This window comes from Sinocyclocheilus anshuiensis, unplaced genomic scaffold (genome assembly GCF_001515605.1).
Source record: "Sinocyclocheilus anshuiensis isolate Anshui unplaced genomic scaffold, SAMN03320099.WGS_v1.1 scaffold815, whole genome shotgun sequence".
Taxonomy (NCBI): domain Eukaryota; kingdom Metazoa; phylum Chordata; class Actinopteri; order Cypriniformes; family Cyprinidae; genus Sinocyclocheilus; species Sinocyclocheilus anshuiensis.
This window is the reverse complement of record NW_015549621.1, coordinates 569,452-590,098: the sequence shown is the minus strand read 5'-3', so window position 1 is coordinate 590,098 and position 20,647 is coordinate 569,452. Positions and strand designations below refer to the sequence as shown.

The 20,647-nt window shown below is 37.8% G+C and overlaps 1 protein-coding gene and 1 pseudogene across 2 annotated transcripts in view; one reads left to right on the top strand and one right to left on the bottom strand.

Moving 5' to 3' along the window:
• The window catches only part of LOC107659455 (vacuolar protein sorting-associated protein 35-like), a 34,027-nt gene extending 25,976 nt beyond the window's left edge, over positions 1-8,051 (top strand). For both annotated transcript variants that reach the window (XM_016448404.1, XM_016448405.1), the window contains exons 13-18: positions 375-530; positions 908-1,030; positions 2,283-2,462; positions 2,676-2,915; positions 5,090-5,233; positions 7,492-8,051. In XM_016448404.1, the coding sequence (XP_016303890.1) occupies positions 375-530; positions 908-1,030; positions 2,283-2,462; positions 2,676-2,915; positions 5,090-5,233; positions 7,492-7,671 (1,023 nt within the window). In that variant the 3' untranslated portion in view covers positions 7,672-8,051. The remainder of the gene's footprint in view (positions 1-374; positions 531-907; positions 1,031-2,282; positions 2,463-2,675; positions 2,916-5,089; positions 5,234-7,491) is intronic.
• Positions 8,052-9,220: 1,169 nt separating this feature from the next.
• LOC107659439 (histamine H3 receptor-like) lies at positions 9,221-12,254 on the bottom strand (annotated as a pseudogene).
• Positions 12,255-20,647: the final 8,393 nt, after the last annotated feature.

Here is a 20,647-nt window from a genome sequence, read left to right as displayed (position 1 = left end):
CACTGGATACATGACAGCAGCAAGGAACCATTTGAAGCCATTTAAATCTGTTTGCTGTAGAGCAAAAAACTGCAAAAATAATGACTGGATGAAGCCAAGCTTCAACTGAATTATCCAGGTCTGTCAAAAAAGTAGAAGTTGTATGTAAGATGGATAGGAGAAAGTATTTTTAAATCAAAAACATGTCTGCCTTATAATACATCTAATCATATTTACATACTGTCACCTGAATTCAGATGTCTCCACTGATTCGTTAAAAGTCACTTTTGGTGTATTTTAGGACCACCAAATAGCATTCTTTTGTACACTTTTGCTGTTTCTTAACTATTTGCACCCTGCTATCCAGACATAATCTCATGGCTCTTTCCTTGCAGGTTGATGCGATCCTGAACCTGGTGTCTACGCTGATCCAGGACCAGCCAGATCAGCCTGCTGAGGATCCTGACCAAGAGGACTTTGCTGACGAACAGAGCCTTGTGGGCCGCTTCATTCATCTGCTACATTCAGACGACCCTGACCAGCAGTATCTGGTACACGTTCTTTCCTTCCTTACCCTCTCCTTTCAACATATGACAACAAAGCATTGCTACACTCCACTCAAAAAATCTATAAAATGCACTGCAGTTAAAGTGCTCTTTATTTGTGGGGGAAGTACAGCATGTTTCTTTGAACATTTCACATGCACTGGATCCTAAGGAGAAATAATCCCCTTGATGAAACATAAGCAATTGACTGACAATGTCATGATTGTTTGACATCAGCCAGAACTGGTCTAATTAGCTCCCAGTGAAAGTTGTTTTATTCTACATTCAATCAGTTGATGAAGTCATCATGCTGCTTAATGATTTATTATGAATTGATTAATCTACTCTTTTCTTTGTTTTTGTTTTTTTTGTGCCTCCCACAGATTTTAAACACTGCCAGGAAACACTTTGGTGCTGGGGGGAACCAAAGAATTCGACACACTCTTCCCCCGCTGGTGTTCGCTGCTTATCAACTGGCCTTCCGTTACAAAGAGAACTCCTCCTCAGTATGTCCCACTTTTAACAACAAAACATCCTACTCTTCCATGTCATTACCTCAAAGTGATTTCTTCTCTCTACATTGCAACCTTTAGAGACAGCATGCTAACCGAAATGGAACATCATAAAAAAAGGATTTGAAGCGTTTGGGCAGCAACTTTGTTGGTGGACACATGTATTTGCAATAGCGCTCCAGTAGAGAAGGGGTTTTCAAAATGTTATGCCCAGAACTCCCAAATACTATGATGCCCTTACTAAAATATAACAGCAGCTATATATTCTCTCGAATAGAGATGCATTTGTACTGTGTGAGAACAGTATTAACCATGACAAGCAGACAAGAAGGTTATTATTCTTTTATATTGTTGTCATACTAAAGCAAATTATTAAATATTTAGATTTTACAGATTTACTTTTTATTTAATTGAAGAGGGAATATACTATGATTCAGTTGAATGAAATAACATTTTTAAGGTCGTGATTTCTGACCAGAACAAAACTAGGTAAAAACTTGGTAGCATTTATAAATTCAGTAATAGTCTTGCATTTTACATATTAAACTAACATATATAGTGAACAGCACTAATAATTTTTTTTATTTTTCTCACAATTTTCTTTGGATCTCCAAGCATACTCTTTGGATTCCATGGATCCCGGTTTGAAAACCTCTGCAATATTTAAAAAATAAAAGCACTTCTAAAAAAAAGTCCACTTCTAATTAGATGGAACTGTTTTTATCAGTATGATACAGAATTAAACATTTAGTGTTTCAGTTTTCAGCTCATTTCTTCATTTAGATTGGCAGCTCACTACATTTTGTAATAAAGCTACTGTGTAATTACACACCGGTATAAAAGATAGGTAAAAAAAATCCCTGAAATTCTAACTTAACCTTCTATAAATCGAATGCTGTAATCCATATGGTTGGTCTGACATAGCTGTTGGTTAGCTAAGAGGTCAGCAGGCTATCTATTGTGTACAGGAACTATACAAATGATAACTGTCATTCAATTAACTCCAATTTACTGTAATTTATGGAAATGGTGAGAAGCATTCCTTCTTAGAATTCTTAGAAAAGCCTTTAAAGGTTTTCATTTGGCATCCATAGTTTGGAAGTGAAAGTGCACCTTTCCTTTCTCACGGAAGTATGGTTTCAGAAGTCTCATCTGTGTAATCTTATGTAATTCACCTGCATTAGAATCGCAGTTTATAATAGAAGAGATTTTTTTTTTTATGTGTGTCAATCTTTCTCTTCCACAGGATGATAAATGGGAAAAGAAATGTCAGAAGATTTTCTCATTCGCCCATCAGACAATCAGTGCTCTGATCAAAGCAGAGCTGGCGGAGTTACCCCTGAGGCTCTTCCTCCAGGGGGCTCTGGCGGCTGGAGAGATTGGCTTTGAGAACCATGAAACTGTTGCCTACGAGTTCATGTCTCAGGTAGAGAAGCATTTTGATTAAATGCCTGATAGGTCACTATCAAGATGGGTAACATGTTTGGATTCTTTATCCTTGCCTCTCATGTTCATTACTATTCACGATAGCCTGAGAGCAAGACTAGATCAGAAAAATATTGGTTTGCATTCACTCATTCTCACACCCAACACCTTATTTTTAAAATGCCTTTGAATTTTTGCATGTGTGTGTCCCAAGGCGTTCTCCCTGTATGAAGATGAAATAAGCGACTCAAAGGCTCAGCTGGCCGCCATTACGCTGATCATTGGCACATTTGAGCGTACACGGTGCTTCAGCGAAGAGAACCACGAGCCCCTGCGTACCCAGTGTGCACTGGCTGCCTCCAAACTGCTGAAGAAACCCGACCAGTGCCGTGCAGTCAGCATTTGTGCCCACCTTTTCTGGTCAGGACGCAACACTGACAAGGGTGGAGAAGAGGTTGGTATATGGTTTCTGCAGTTAAAAAAAAAAAAGACCAATGAAATCTGGCTTTCAGAAAATCTCATTTCTAAAATTAATTGTTCCTTTATGACTGTGAATTAGACTGACCTTAAGTTGTAATTGGATTGCAGGTTATGTTAGTCACATTGAATAGTCTTGAACAAAGTTATGACCTCACCATGGATTGCCGCACAATGCTCAAAAAATCAGTGGTGCTATGTTTATGTTCAACAGTTATTCTTTCATAACCCCGTTAGATTTGGGTCTAAATGCCTGAATTTTTGTGAATGGCTGTCATTTTCAATTTTCAAGTGGCTTTATTTGTGATCTCAGTAAGTTATTGTGGGAGTTTTAGCAATGAAACATGCTATTTCAGGTATAAAATGAAAGTGTCAGTGCAATCGAATTTTTGGGTATTTGCTGTCATTTCGGAAGCTTTTCTAAAGGTTTTTTTTTTCATCGTCAAGACGCTGTAGGTGGAAGATGTTCTTATGAGTCATTTGTGTTGAGGTGAGAATTATGGGTAAATTGCTATCAATGATAAATGAATCTGCCAGTGATTTCAGTGAAACTGTGATTCATTTTAGAAGCAGCATTTTGTGTAGGCTGTAGACAGTTTGTTCAGAATGTGACGTCCTATCTGCTTGTGCATCTTGACCTCTCATAGAGAAGTGTGAATTTTTGAGTTTCTCTCTGACTCCTTTCAAACTGCACACAGCTTTTTAAGCTTGCCTCCAAAATGCAGGTGTATCTCCAGAAAATTAAGGTTGTCAGTTCAGTTACAGAAGGTTGTTACTCGTGTTAAACTGCTGCAGTGTTTAGATACTCCTGTTCCTCAAGTTTTAGATTTTATTTGTGTATAGTTGTAAATAACATATCTGCAGCAGTTGTAACTCGTTGCATGCTATTAATTTATCCCATACTACTAGTTACTAGTTGTTACTAGTATCCCTAGCAGTAGGGGGGGTCTTTTGCACTCATAGCACACCCGCATCCATTACATTAGACATTCTTGGATTCAGTTCTCATATTTTGTGTGTTGATTCGTGCTGATATGTGGCCAGCTCCTGCATTGCAGCAGTGTGCCGTTTTGCAGTGCGGCGCTGTGGCTGTGAATGCCATGTTCATTTTTATACTTAGTATTTATCCTCCTTTTAAGAGTGCTGCAGGATGTCATTATTTGTTTCATCACTCCATAAAGAACTGCTGCTTTGGATATTTTATTTTTCCAGGCATACTCATTTTATTTAGACAGGTGTACTGCACACATGCTGATCCATACAGTCTTGTTTATCCATAGTTGCTGAATGCAGGCAGTATATGAAAGCTTTGCCTTTTAATTATTAGACAGAGCTTTTAACCAAAAACAGTAAACTAATTAAGAGGGGAAATTCTGAGTTCTCAGCACTGTCAAAATAAAAAGTTACGATTCTGACACTTATTGGCCAATGTGATAATTAAAACATAAAAAATATCAGACAATATATCTTGACTTATATATCAGCATGGCCAAGATCATAAGGGTGTGACCCGATCTATGTAAAATAAAACAGCCTCTTTACCAGTCTTTATTTTGCGTTCGTGTACAAAATTTGAATGCTGTTTCTTAAAAGTTGTGTTTATATCTTTGTGTAAATTTATCTTTTTTTTATTCACAAATAATGATTATATTTGTTCTTTTGTTAAAGGGACAACACTCTGAGTGTATATTTTATTTTGTAAAATATCTTATGACTGCATAAAGTGAGCAGATCGTCAAATGTGTATGTATTCAGCATGTGTAATTTCTTTGCTCTAGTCTAGAGTGCATAGTGCATTGTAACTGACTTTCTCCTTTGCAGTGATCAATAAAAATAAATCAGCTCCCCTTGAAATGGCACTAAATACAGGGGACCTGATGTGGCAATTGTGCTTATTTTCTTTTATTAAGGATCGATAGACAATGTTGTTGTGACTCATAAATGCATTTGGAGAAATAGGATCATGCTGTTTTCCTTCTCTCGGTTCCACAGCATGTTCCTGGGAGGTATGTGTTGCCCCTAACAACAGAGTGTTAGGGGCAACGCTGAAACGTGGAGCTGACTTAAGTGGCTTTTGCCAAGATAAAATGGAATAATTTGAGGCTGTTTACCACAGTCATAACTGAAATCAGGTTTTTTTTCCTCTGTCAGATCCGTGATGGGCGGAGGGTGATGGAATGCTTGAAGAAGGCTTTGAAGATCGCTAACCAGTGCATGGACCCGTCCTTGCAAGTTCAGCTCTTCATTGAGATCCTCAACAGATACATCTGCTTCTATGAGCGAGAGAATGATGCGGTACGACCACAGATGCTCTTTCACCCCTCGTTTCTTCTTCTCCACTCTCCTATATCTCTTATTACTCACTTTCCTTTAACCTGTTGTCTTTGCTGTGTCTCTCCTCTGATCTCTCGTCTCTCACTCATTCTCACTTTCCCTCTCTGTGCTCCACATTTTTGTCTGGTGCAAGCAGCGCTAGGTTATACCTTACTTGCACTTATCTGAGAGGAAGCATCTGTATCCATGTTCAATTTGGGGGAGATTGAGTCAGGACTTGCCGGAGCACATCGGGGGCACAGGGCAGCTAGGACTAAGAGGAAGCACAGACAAACATGCACGCAGTCAATGTCAAGTTGTGCCCATCAGTCGTTGGACTTATTACTGAGGTCGCTCTTGACATCTGAGCTAAATCCAAGGACAAGGGCCTCTTTAAATGTGGATATAACTGGAATAGTCAAAACCAAAACAAATTCCCACGCTGCATTTCATTGACACATTACCTGTCAGTGTTTCTCCTGTCGTTATTGTTATAATGGAGAACAGCGTTGGGGATGTTTAAATGATTGTAGTGTTTTTCCATTGTTCTTTGATTGTATTCAACAAAGTGACAGAAATCAAATGCCGTAATCAAATCAAATTGCCGTAAAATCCATAGTTTGACACCAAAGTTATTTTTGTGTTTATGTGACACTGGTGTCTCTTGAGTGTGTGGGTGTGTGAATTTACCTGAGCTGCTCGTCTCCTTGTATCTGGATAAATTGCTCAGTGTTTTCAGTGCCTGGCACAGTTTTTGCACCACGTCTGCACTGCAAGTGAGATCGCTCACATTTATAGAAACAAGATAAGCACAGCTATTTTAATCAACAGAACTGTCTATACTGTAACTTTTCTGTTGCTTCTTTTCCTATGGAATTTTGTTTCTCCTTAATTTTTCTGTCAAAGTTTAGGGTCAGTAATTGTTTGTTTTTGAAAGAAGTCTCTTATGCTCACCAGTGCTGCGTTTAATCAAACAATACAGTAAAAACAGTAATACTGTGAAATAATACAATTTCAAATAACTGTTTTCAATTTGAATGTATTTTAAAATGTAATTTATTCCTGTGATGGCAAAGCTGAACTTCAGTGTCACATAAATCATTCTAATATGCTGATTTGGTGTTCAAGAAACATTTATTATTATTATCAAGGTTGAAAACAGTTGTGCTGCTATATATTTTTTGTGGAAACCATGATGCATTTTTTTTCAGGATTCTTTGATAAATATAAAGTTCAAAAGAACTGCATTTATTTGAAATAGATCTTACTGATCCCAAACGTTTGAACAGTCGTGCATCTTTAAAGTCACATTGTCATTGTCATTTTGATACCAGCATCATTGAAAATAATAGCTTGAGTGAGTTAGTAACTCTTAACTTCATTTTAAAGAACTGAGTCCTAAGTGCCATTTGTTCATGAATCAGTCTACACTGGTCTAGCTGTATGTTTTTAATTCTGTATAAATAGAACCAGCTCATAAGACTAATTTGTTCGAGAATATGACCACAGTGTTTGCATTGTATATTGTTTTTTCTTTCAGCCCATGAGGACAACTTAATAGAATGACATATCTGGACATTTTTTATGATACACTACACAATAACCAGTTTGGTACTGATATCTTTCCGTGCTAAATCCGCATTTGAAAAAAATACTGTTTTAGAAATATATGTGCAAACAAATTAACATGATTATAATAGTCAGTAAACATAATCTAATCACAGGAATTTAAAGGGGTGGTTGATTGCGATTTCACTTTTTTAACGTTAGTTAGTGTGTAATGTTGCTGTTTGAGCATAAACAATATCTGCAAAGTTGCAAACATACCATTAAGAGCCGTGCTGGCACAGGTTCTGTGCGTTCCTCTTCACTAATATCCTCTGCTTCTCAATCGGGCTCAAACTGATAAGCGATATAGAAGATGCCATTGTTTACAATATAACCGGAGCACAGCTAACCAATCTGAGCCCATCACGTATTTCTGAGGGAGGGGCTTCATAAAAGCAGGAAATGATCAGCGCGTTTATGGGAGAAGGCATTAACACATGTTAGACTGCACCCCATAAACACAATCAAGCCTAGAAAAAAACCAGTCAACCCCTTTAAGATTTCACACTTTGTTATTAAGAAAAACTTTTTAACACTGTCTTTGTTCATTACTTTCTGTCTCTCTATCACTTTAAATTGCATAAATCCAGATCAGCCTGGATTTCCTCGACCTTTGCGTGTTTGCTTTGCAGGTGACGGTCCAAGTCCTGAATCAGCTGATCCAGAAGATCCGTGAGGATCTCCCGAACCTGGAGGCCAGCGAGGAGACAGAGCAGATTAACAAACACTTCCACAATACACTGGAGCACCTGCGTCTGCAGAGAGAGTCGCCCGAGTCTGAGGGACCTGCTTACGAGGGGTTGGTGCTGTAGGAGCCTCACGCATTTACATTTATATTTGTGTACACACACATAGAGAGATATATGTATATGCCCACATGTGCACACCAGGGTATTCCAGCCAGGGGAAAAACAAAGCCAAACCCACCTGCCTCTCTACCCTTTCGTCTTACTGCTCATACTTTCTATCTGTTGTTTATGTCCTCTGCCTGTCTGTCTTACTCTCTTCTTCCTCTTTCTCATTTCGTGAGGCGTTTCCTAGTGAAGTCCTTAGAAAACCGTGTATGCACTGCACTCCTGCTCTGCACTTCCTTCAGACTACCATTCCCACTTGATACTATTGTTGCCATACAAATGAGCAAGAATAAAACTATATATATATATATGAGAGAGAGAGAGAGAGAAAAAAAAAACAAGTTTTAGTGTGGCTACACTACTTTCTAGCCCCTCCAGCCAAACTGGAGAAAAAAAGGCAGAGCTTTATTGAGCCATGCATTGTTACGGTCTTTGTTTAGAGGACCTACACTTGATTCTACTTTGTTTTTTCAGCATTAATATTTGAAACACCTTGCTGAATGAAAGACATTTGTGTAACTAATGAATAGTCTTGTTTCTCACCCTTTTACTTTACGGCAGACATTTTGGTGGCGTGAGACATTGTGTTGACTAATATGTGGAATGGGTGAACGTGTATAGACTCTATTAATGAATGAGTAGCCGTGGCTGTGAATCGAAAGAATGTCAGAAGCCTTCTCTTGCATCTTGTCTCCTTTTTTGAATTATGATTCCCCCTCCCTCTTATATTGTATGTATAATCCAATTGTAAATCAGTTACAACAAAATATCATTGATTTCATGGCATTTGCACAAATAAAAAAAATTATATTAACCCCACATGCCTGTTGAGGTGTGATTTTAATATTATTAAAGTCGCTGTTATGAAAACAAGTAGTGGCAGATTTTTCCTTACATATTGTGACATACATCCGATTGTAATTGATTATTAAAAAAGAAGAAATGTAGGGCGGGAATTGGTTCAATCTATCATTTGTTGAGAGAAATCTGTCATCTCACTAGAAGATCCAGACATTTTGATTAAACATTACAAGGTCAAAAAATAGATCAAACTTGAAACATGTACATTGTTGACAATAAGATCTATAGCATGCATTTAGAAAATAGATTTTAATTTTAATTTTTAATGCTAACTTCAGCAGTTCCTGTTATTGTTAATAAGCATGTTAATAAGCTGGTAAAAACATTGGTACTGGTTATTATTTAATACATGCAATTATTAAGTATTTGTCTGTTGGTTTTCTGACTTATTGTTCTCTATCTCTTTGTTTGAACAGAATCTCAATGGACTGTACATCTTATTACCGTTGATTAGAGACAAGTGTTCAGACTTTGTTGAAATAATCCAGTATAAATTGGTTATCTTGATATGATTATAAGAAATGAGTCATGCTTTTCTGTATTTAGTCAGTCCCGCAGTTGCTAGGGTAACTATAGGCTTTGCCAGCAATCCCTGTACATCTGTCATGAAGAATCAGTATACAGTAATCACAAACAGCATATCTAACATCATCTCAATTGTTCTCATTGCAAACTGTGGTTTCAAGAGGTATACCAGATTATGATCATAACTTCACCAGTACAGTTTATTTTGACGTCAATTTAAAAAAAATTACAAAGGCGAACATGACACTTCCAGTCATTTAAACATCATTTATGAAACAAATCTATAAGTCATCACTGAATTTGGAAGGAAAATTGCTATGCCACCATTTCTTACAAAAATTTGAGTTTGAATAAGTAGATAAAAGATCTGTCTACTCTCTTACAATGTACACAAAGAAAATGTTGTGCTACTGTTTGGTACTGCTAGAAACAAGCACATTAAAAAAAGAAAGAAAAAGACTAGCCCCATCTGAAAATATGGTCATACTCATGACTTTAATACTTCTGGTCCATGTTCTGAGGTTGAATTTTTGTTTTGCGTGGACACAGTAATTTGCTGAAGGCTCTTTTGAAGCTGCTGTGGCACAGAGGATACAGGATTGGATTGATGGATGAGTTTATCCACAGCAGCCAGAACGAGATCTCATAAAGGTATAGGGAGCCCAACAGAGTCCAAAAACACACACTATTACAGCTAGAGACTTTGCCACCTTTTTATCTCTAGACAGGCGAAAGCGGCTGGCCAGACTGGCAACCATATCAGGACGGTGTCTATGTGATCCACCCGAATGATCCACGTAATGAAACTTTGCCTCACTGGATGTCAGGATCCGGTCTCCGACTTGCAGAGGAGGCAAGTCTGCAATTGTGCTGTCTCTTCGTTGAGTCTGTCTGCCATTGTCGAACTCCGCGGCAGACACCTTTACAGTAGAAGGTAACCGGCAGCACCGTGACCTTGAGGACAAGTTGACCTTCCTTTCCTCGACAGGCCTCACAAAAAACACACGCTGTACATCTTCCGTTCTGACCGGCCTCATCTTGAAGCTCCTAAGCCGAATGTAAGTCGGCTGTTCTTCCCTCACTGCGCATCTCTTGCGGATATTGATGTAAATGCTGAGGTTGAAGTAAGTGACGCTTATGAAAGGTGTGAAGAACTCGACAGTGGAGGCAGTCATCAGAAAATACCAGTTGAAGTAAAATTCAGCATAGCACTCTCCATCTGGCACTACACTTCCTCCTGTGATGTGTTCCCAGCTGATAATAGCTGGACCATAAAGCAGGAATGCTGCCAGCCACACGCAGAGCATCTTCAAAACAGCCTCTCTAGTGATGCCCTTCTGGCAACGGTAACTCACCTGGAACACAGATTTATAACTGATTTAATATGCATTACACTTAGGCCTCAGATAGATAGATAGATAGATGATTGATTGAATTTGCACTTGAAAATATCAACTTTTCCCTGGTTGCCAGCTGAAATAATTAAATATTATGATTAAATGGACGTCACAGTGCATTTATCTCCAAGTCAGAGACAAGGGGGTTCACGCTTTTGTGCGCTGTTGTATAATAGGATACAAATAAATGTTGACAGATGATTGTTAAATGTAAAAGTGTGCATGGCATTTGCAGGTCTGCACTCATTGTGTCTGTCCAAATAGTTATGTATATGTGATTTTGTTTCAAAACATTACGCTTTATCTTTGTGACCAGTTGACTCCGGAGGGAAACACAATCGAAATGTTCAAAGTAGCCTAATACTTGTTTTAGTAATACTTGTTAATCTGATTTATCTATGTTCAAATACAAAAAGTGTTTTCCACATAAAAAAAGAGCGTTTAATGGCCTGATAAAATTATTTCTGTACTGTACTCTGTAGTTTGAAAACATTTACGACAATGTTTCACGCAAAAATGAAAGCTCTCGTTTAGTCACCCTCATGTCGTTCCAAACCTGCACTAAAACAATATTGACACCATTTGGTTTTTACTGTATGGACAAAAAACACTGAGACATTCTTCAAAATATCTATTGTGCTCCACCTAAGAATTTGGAACGAGATGTGAGTAGAAATGATGACAGAATTTTCAATTTACGGTAAACTATCCCTAGTCATCTTTGTGTTATTGTTATTCTGTGCTCCTCTCTGTAAAAACGTAGATAAGAACATTTATTTTGTTGCAGTGTCTGTCAGTGGTGGCTCACACTCATTAGTTTGAGTTGCCATTCTTCAACACAGATTTGGACAAATTAGGAACGAAAAGAATTCGCCCAAATGCCATAGTCTAATTGCATTACCAGCACAGTCCATGTGTGTCTGCGCAGCACTCACAGCTTTAGTGACGGACTGAAACCTGTCGAAACTGATGAGCACGATGTTGAAGACCGAGGCGGTGCACAGCATATAATCCACCACCAGCCACAGTTTACACAGACCTCTGCCCAGTCTCCACTCACCCGTCAGGACATAGGGAATATACACGGGGATGCAAAACCCGCCTGAAATTCCAATAAAACACACATACGCTTAAAGGACACCACAGAGTTAATGCCAAAGCTGAAATGCAAACAGTCATCAAAATCACTCACCGACAAGAAAGTCCGCTATGGCCAAATTTAAAAAGAAAAAGTTGCCTTGTGTGCGTAAACTTTTCTCAACCACAAAAGCTAAAATGACAAGCGCGTTCCCGAAAACTGTGGCGAACACCAGCAGTGTCATAAGCACAGTAAGGAATATTGAGGTGGATGGAGAAAACTGGCCATACTGCGCGCGCCGGTTCTCGAATGTGTCCAAGTCGCCGACACTCGTCGCGTTTTCTCTCTCCAGCCCGGTCCAGTTGGGCGACTGCGGATTTCCTGATTTCCACATGAATGAAACAGCTGTAGGTATCCCGGGAGATTGTGCCACGGACAATAAAGAGGTTTGCATGGTGCTTTCCTCTGTCAACAAGCAATTATGCATGTCAGTCAACGCGCAAAAGCTGCCGAGCCATCCGCTTGACCGACGGAGACTGTGAGCTGCTCATTCACAGTTCAGCGAGCGACGCGGGCGATCACAGGTTTTTATACCGACAGGGAACAGAGCGTTCATTGGCTGCTTATTTAACGCTGCTCGGTCTGATGTCGATGACTGCGTTAGAAGTGTTCATCCAGGATTACTTAAAGAGTGTCAAACGCCCAGCTCTCGCGTTGTCATTGATGTACTGCATCCCTGTGATAACAGCCCAGTTTGCTGTGTCCCCACCTCCCACCACATGCCTCAGTTAACTTGCTCAAAAATCAGTTTCACAAAATGTGATTTAAAATCACACGTGTCCTGCTCTGGTGAAAAAGGGAATAAATCAGCCTAAAATGGTTTGTTGGTTTTAGCTGGTTAGCTGGTTTAGGTGGTCACCCAGCCTCGTGGTCAGATGTTTAACGTGTCTCCTCACAGGGCCAAGCTGGTCTTCACCTGGTCTTGCTAACCACCAATTCTAACCATATGAAAAATGGCTAAATCCTCTCTAAAACCATCTAGTCTAGGACCAACAAGGACCAGCAAATCAGATTAGGCTGTTGAATGTTAGAAGATCATTATTTTTTTAATCCATTTGCTGATGCTGTTCAAGCCTATCAACAAAGTCACTGTAACCTAGATGATCCTCTGAAATGCAAGAAGATAAAATAGCCTACCATACACAGAATGCATCTTCGAATACATAGCAGATTAAACAGCAGGTTTAGTTGAGAATAGCATTACTTTGGGAGATTATCCTGCCATACCTTGCCCAAAGGAATCTGAAATAGCAGGTGACATTTAATTTTTACTGTCTCACTGGACCACTAAACTCAAAATGTGATGTGTGACAGATTGAGTTTTGTCATAATTAAAAACACTGTGCCTGAAACGAACTGCAAAGAATTAAAATAAATACCCAGGAAGGTCAAATAAATTCATGCAGATTTAAATGTCACATCTCTTGAGAATTTACTAGAGACATGAAAGCCACATCAGCATTAATGAGCAACTGCATGTAAAATACACAGCTGCTCCTGTAGAGAACCTGGACAATTTGTTTATTTATTTATTTATTTTTTTGCAAAACATCAGAAACTCGGTGTATTGTTGTCTATGTTTTTAATTATTAAAGCCCTTTTTTAACGCAATATTCATTGCATAAATAATTTCATGTGCAATAAAAGCAATTAGCTAATAATGCACTTCTAAGAAAATAGTTTTTGTCAGTGTGTCTCTGAATAGAGTGTAATCATTAAGTCTGATTCAGACATATTACAATCATATTACAGGTCAGAGAATAGCAGGCAAAGACAAAAAAAAAAAAAAAGGTCTGTGGTGAATGAACCAACTGACCACTGCAGAAATAGGAAACCTTTAAGCTTTTGTGAGTGAGCGTCTTATTTGTAGAACTGGGACATTGTGACTTATATTCCTTTCTGGATCTGTAGTTCCATTATCGTTGTCTTCGACAGCACAAAAGCATATCTGTAGAACACCCTGTGGTCTTTCAGCGACAGAGTAATGCTGAGAGTCTATGAGAGCGTGAGAGTGAAAGAGATTCATGCACAAAGCACATTTCTGTGTACAGATGTGCTGAGAGCCGGCACACAAAAGAAACTGAAATGAACTGAAATGAAAAATATGGACAGCAGTGCATCTGATGCAAAATTAAGATGTCCAAAATATTGCTAATGCTTACCTTTTATCAATCATCTTTGACCATCATTGAGAAACATCTGGGTATGAAGGGAATATAGACAATAACAAGATGGCAGCAAAACCTACTTGAATTCACCAAAATAGATAATCATAATCATGGAGCTTGTGTTATGCCAAACAGTAACAGAGGTTTTCTCTCCCCACTCACTTACATCATCATAGACTCGCTTTCTCTCTCTTCTCACCTCATTCACAAACACTCACTAATTCATGTTAATTGCAAGAAGTGGGGACCATAGGCATATCACATGAATGATGGTTTTGGAAGCAGCACATAATTATAGGCTGAAGTTTTTGGTCTTCCTGTTCATCAGTTTCACTAGGCTTTCACATATTTCCTCACAGGAAGCAGGCGTCCTTCCCACAAAAAGGAGAAAGATGCTTTTGTCAGAAATGAAAAACCAATCTCTGCCCAAACTCTTTTTATCTGAATTTCTTTCTTTCTTTTTTTTTTACCGTTTTACTGTGTGCTTTAAATAATAGAAGGAAAAATAAATTCCCACTGAAAAAATTGAAAGTATCACAGTAATCCAAAAATAATCCACGTCTCCAATCCATCAGTTAAAGTCTTGTGAAGTGTAAAGCTCCATGATTGTAAGAAATAAATCCATGATGTTTTTAACTTCAAGCTGTTGCTTCCATCTAAAATACAAGTCCTCTATCCATAATACTGCTTTTTTCAAAAAGTAATTTTGTCTGAATCATGATATGCACAGATCAAGCACTGTTTACAAGTGAAAACAGTCCAAAACAGTTCTCAATAAATATGTTGGTGGATTTTGATGTGAGATGATAAGGTTTTAGGTGTACTTTCCCTTTAAGTTTATATCCCATACTAGATATTATACAAAATATGTATGTTTATTTGTCAGATGCTCATCTGGGATGGAAGTGAAATAGAAGAGACCTACACAAAAAGAGTCTGCATACACACACACAAATACAACAAGTTTTGAACACATTATATTCAGAACACAAAGATCCCAGTGTTTTACACTTCTATGCACTGTAAAAAAAAAAAAAAAAAAAAAAACTGTAAATATACCAGTAATTTTCAAGTTTACAGACAGTACTTTTAAAAAAATCAATGCAGAATATTCCTTCATATTAACACAGTACATTGGGCCAATTTTATACTTTTTATTTTTTGCACACACAGTGGAAAACTTGTTTTGAGTTTGATGTCAGAATTAAAGTCTTCTCTGGCCCTTTTAGTAGAAAGCCTCAGTGTATATTTATTCTATACCATTCTTTCATGTAAGTGAATTTAAAGGCACAATATGTAATTTTCACCGCTAGAGGGCACATATTCAAAATAAACAAAGAGACAAAGGTGTAGTTTGATGACACCGTGACTGAGTGTGGAATCATGGGAGTTGTTGTCTTCATCTCCACAGCCGATGCAATCCGACGGGACTCGGGCAGAAATCATGTTCATGGATGAGCTAATGATTTATTAACGTAGTAGAATGAAGCAGGGTGAGGCTGAAAGCCGTCGAAGCGAACACACGACTCGAAAGCAGCGGAGCTTTTATTATGCCACAGTCGACCGCTTCCTCTCCTTCCGGTCGTGCGTATGTGGGGTAAAGCAGTGCTTTTTATCATACTAGATACATTTGAAAGTTCTGTTATAATGCTACTCTGTGCGGTCGTCACCGGTCTATTAAAACGCACAACATATTAAAGCATTTTTGGTGTTTCCATGTTTTCTACAAAACAAAAGAAATCGAGGGGTTATGACGTCATTGGCAGGCGACACAATGACACTATAAACACGGTCCGTGTCACTAGTTAAAATTGCTTATTTCTCTGGATCTAAACAGTCTTCGAAACATTTGGGATAATGTAAGTACACAAGTCAGCAAAATATATAACACTGTTCTAGTGGTTATTTTAGATATTTTAATAAATCTTACATATTGTGCCTTTAACTTAATTGAAAATTATTTGTACACCCATTTATCTCTACATAATATATTGCTTGTAATGTTCCGCATTTGTTAGTCACTTTGGATAAAAACATCTGCTAAATGACCAAATGTAAATGTACATCATTCCCATGTTTAGTCAAGGGATAGTTTGAAAGCATTTCCTGCTGAATCCACCACCAGTTCAGTTGTTTATGGCATTACTTTTTAGGTAGATTTGTTTCTCTTACCATTCCACAAAGTCCACTGTACTCTGTCAGGACATTTTGAAACCAGTAGATAACTGCACCATACAGCAACTCGAGGTCGGTATGTTCGGTCTGGCTTGGGGGATGTCAACACTGCTGGATTCTTATGGGGGAGGTTTTGGGAGATTGAAAGCTACAGTATGTGGGCTGAAGGACTTGCTTTTAAGGGCTGTAGCTATAGGCTACTATGGTTCTGGGGAGATGGATGTGTAGGGTAATTGCACCCTAATTCTCTACTCTCCTACTTTTGTTCTCTTGCAGCCAGTCCTTTATCTTTTTCCTCTAAGAGGTTTTGCTCTCCATTGTGTTTAATTCTCTTTGTACATGCTTTACCCTAATGACCATTAAAGGCTCGGTTGAAGTTTACATCTACAGTCACACTATAGCAGTTTTGTTGCTGCGTGCTTATGAATAGGCATAAGGTCAACATGAAAGCAAGTGTGCTTAGAATGATCCTGCAGCACGTGCAACAGGTGCCTTTGTGGCCTAATTAGAGGACAAGACAAGTGACTCTTGAGTCATCAATTACTGAATAATGTATGATTAGTCTCAGACAAAACTCTCTAGACAGTTAAAGCCATCAAGCCATAATAACCCAAAATTACCCAGTCACATTTTACAGTAGTGAGTAATTACATTCTTAAATACTTATGACAACTACTTAATATCCATGCTGGACAGTAATAAATAAATAAAATCTTTTTAAAGTAGCATGATAATAGTTCAGCTAGTAGCATAAGTTGCATATTTTTAGTCAATTAGTCTAGCATTTAGTGAAGTACCAGTACCAGTAACGATCTATTTCTCCAATGATCACAGCCCATTTAATACTGGACACTATAATATCAACAACAATAATTTAATTATAAGCAACTTCCCTAAATAATACACATACATATTAAAATACATACATACTATACATATACATACACAATAGATATTTTAGCTTGGCAGGCTACAGTTTCAAAGTAGCTTTACCACACTCTTAAAATAAAGTGCTGCCACAGAGGAGCCATTTGGTTGCCCAAAGAACCTTTCAGTGAACAGTCTTAATGTGAAAAATATTTTAAAAATCTAAAGAACATTTTTTCCACTTTGAAAAATCTTTTGTGGAATGGAAAGTTTCCATGGATGCTTAATGTTCTTCACGGAACCAATTATAAAAATAAAGAATCTTTATTTTTAAGAGTGCAGAGCTAGTAAATATGTATTTATTTTGGGTATTCGCTTATAATTACACACAATTTTTTTTTTTATAGTGTAGATAAATCTATCAGCAATGTATGTGTAATGTATATACAAAGAAATTAGTATGGATGGACATCCTGATATAAAGCATCACTGAATCCCTTTTAACATTTCATCCCCACTTACTCTGGTATTCATACTCATTTTACAGTCAGTGCTTTTAAAATCATACCGACTGGCCTTTCAAAAGAAAAAAAAACATCCACTCTGCTCTTTTTCTGTGTTAAGAGTCAGCACCTTCTTGGTCTCTAATTTGAGTATGCCGTTTAATGGCCCACAGTCTGCAAGTACAGAAAAAGCTATTATGTACGTTTGTCCACCAGCTGTCTTAACCTTATTTCTTTTTTTAAAAGGATTTCTCAACCGGTGCAGAAAAAATGACACCTAATTCCCTGGCTGTCAAGCATCAATCTACAGTCAGCATTTGATTGGTGGTGACTTTTAAGCATAGTGATGATGGATCATGAAGCTCACAGATTCATTCTGCTCCAATGAAGCATTTGCTTTTGACCATTAATTTTCGTTGTCATTTACACATACAGAATATACTCTGAATCACTGACTACCTGAAGCACAATCATAACCTCATAGCAATGTTATGAAATGGACTGACGAGGCTACCTCTGTCCTCCACAGAAGAGAGCTGTAGCAACTGGATGAAACAAAAATAGTGGAAAATGCAGCCTGGGTGACCGTTGCCATGGTCTGCAGAGATTGTGCAGTTAAGCTGTAAATGTCTTAAAGGGGTCATATGAAGAAAGGAAAACTTGAAATCGCATCATATGACCCCTTTAATGGATTGGCAGTCAGAGCGGTCTAATGTAGAAACCTGTAATGGACAAAATAATGCTCAATCTGCAGGGAACGCTTCTCAGATTACAAACCAGCTCGCTTTACCACCTATAGCATCAAAAACATGTTTTAAAAAAGATGATCCTTCGCATGTCACGTCTATCCTTGAAAAGTGTCACTTGGTTTAGGGATAGTTACAAACAGTCTTCCATAGCAGAAGGCTATAGCTGATAATGCAGAACTAACAACACAACAGTAGCAATTGGCAAGCGTTTTCAATAACCACTTATCAAAAGAAAAGCGCGCAAATACGGTCATTATTTCGTAGACCCAGAATAAGAAGGTCGTTGCTGAGGGAAATCAGGTTGAAGCCGCCTGGACGATGCATTTGGTTTTGTCTTTCTCATCACTGCCATCTCGTGGCTTTATAAAGAGACAGCATGGGGTCGATGCCTTGATGGAGTTTGTGAAAATACCATTACGAAAGATATTGGTGATGGTGAAAGTCCAGAGTTGTTCATATTGTCCAAATTGAGGAGCTGGAATATGTATTAATACCTCGTGTGTTGCTTTAAAACTACCATTAAACTCAAGTGAAAATAATGAAAAATTAATGACTTCGATTATGTCATGATTTGCCGGTACTACCTATAAACTCTATAGAACACAGTTCATTATTAAGAATAGTATTATATTGTGCTTACTACTATTTTTTTTAGCTTTCACTCCACACAGAACAAGCTTTCTCAACTGAAATGGTTCCTTATGTGCCACCTAGCGTATGAGAGTGAAATAGCATCAACATCAAAGCAGATAGATAGATAGATAAGCGTTTGAGCTTATATAGTTTTAACATACCTCCTGTACACAATCGATAAATTTAGGAAAAACACTGTCACCACTGTTAATGAAGTGTTTTATGCTTATGCTTTGACTTTTTAAAAAGTCGTGCCAGTAAACAACTTGGCAGTGCATAAATGTGGATACATCATTGTGTCAGAGCTCTGACTCCTGTATTCCATGTAAATGACCTGAAAATACACACTTAGTCTACAGTTGCTTTGACCTTTATAAAAGCCTCACTAGTGCACTAGAAGACTTCATATGTTTTATATGTTCATCTGAGAGCAACCTCCTGATATTCTATAAAGTTTCATAAGCTACTTTGAAGTTAATTTACAAACAATAGTTTAGCAGTGATTAAGTGAATGGACTCCATTGAGTGAATAATATAGAAAATTGTTAACCACTAAGTCTGTCACATTTTTGCTAGTCTCAAAATTTCTGTATTGGAAAAAAAAATCATAAAAATGGTCTGAAAGTCATTTCTATTTGGGATATTTTTCTATTTAGTAATATACTATATTAGTGAACTGTACCTGGGCGAATAAAGATGTGTTTGATGTGTGTTGGGGATTTTTTATTTTTCAGCACTGCATTCTCACATTAAGTGTGATATTTGTCTACATTCTTCAAGAATGTGACAAAATGGTACAGGATGTCTCACACAATCTGCCCTTTTCTTTGCAAAGAAAAAAAAAAACCCACAGTAACACATTTTAACAGATTAATCGCATATTTTCGTTTGCTGCATGCTTTTTAAAACACAATAAAAAAATTTTTTTGAGGAAAAAAAACAATATACGTCTCGTATAAGTTGCATTTTCATAACCATATCAGAACAGACTAAGAATTTAAAAATATATAATTCTAATGGATAAATATAATTGCAGTATATAATAATATATGCTTAGCAATAAACATGCCAAAACAAATTAATTTATAAAGAAACGTAAGGTAAAGTTGGGCTTACTTCTCTCAGGCACAAATCCAAATGTGTCCATATTCGCGATGTAGCTGAAGCTAAACTATTAGCCTTATTAGGTAAAATAAGCGTTTGTAGTTCACGCATGTTCCAGTATCGACGGAAAAATATCCTAATGAGCAAAAATATGCCACAGTGGACCGGGTCTCACGCCGAACGGCACGGAGAACGGATGCGCTGTTTCCAATGAATGCAGTAGCTTCGTGTGCGCGTGAGGCGCTGGCGCGATCAAACAGCTGAAACATAAACTGCATTCTCACATTAAGTGTGATATTTGTCTACATTCTTCAAGAATGTGACAAAATGGTACAGGATGTCTCACACAATCTGCCCTTTTCTTTGCAAAAAAAAAAAAAAAAAACATTCTGCAGGTTTCTCCATTTATCTTCAAGATCGCCAGTGATTCTGGTGACTGGCTAAATGTCAGTAAATGGAATGAACACAGTGAAGAGCCGAGTGGAAGTTAGTGAAAAGCTGAGTGAGAGAGTTTGCCTTTGTAATTTATTAAATACAAAGCTCAAATCCTTAAAGAATTGATTTTTATTTGCCAAAATTTCATAACATTAACATATTAGATTAAAATCGTATGTACTGTATATGCTGTGTATTGCAAACATAGTTTGCATACAAGTAGTATGGCAGTAGGCCATTCTGAACTTAGTCAGTGTTTCAGGAAGGAAGCTGTGGTTCAAATTATGAGTAACCAGCTCCCCCCAAATTCAATGGTCTCTACCATATTGTCATCCGTGTGTGATTTCTGGACCGTTTCGGGGGGGGGGGGGGGGTGGGA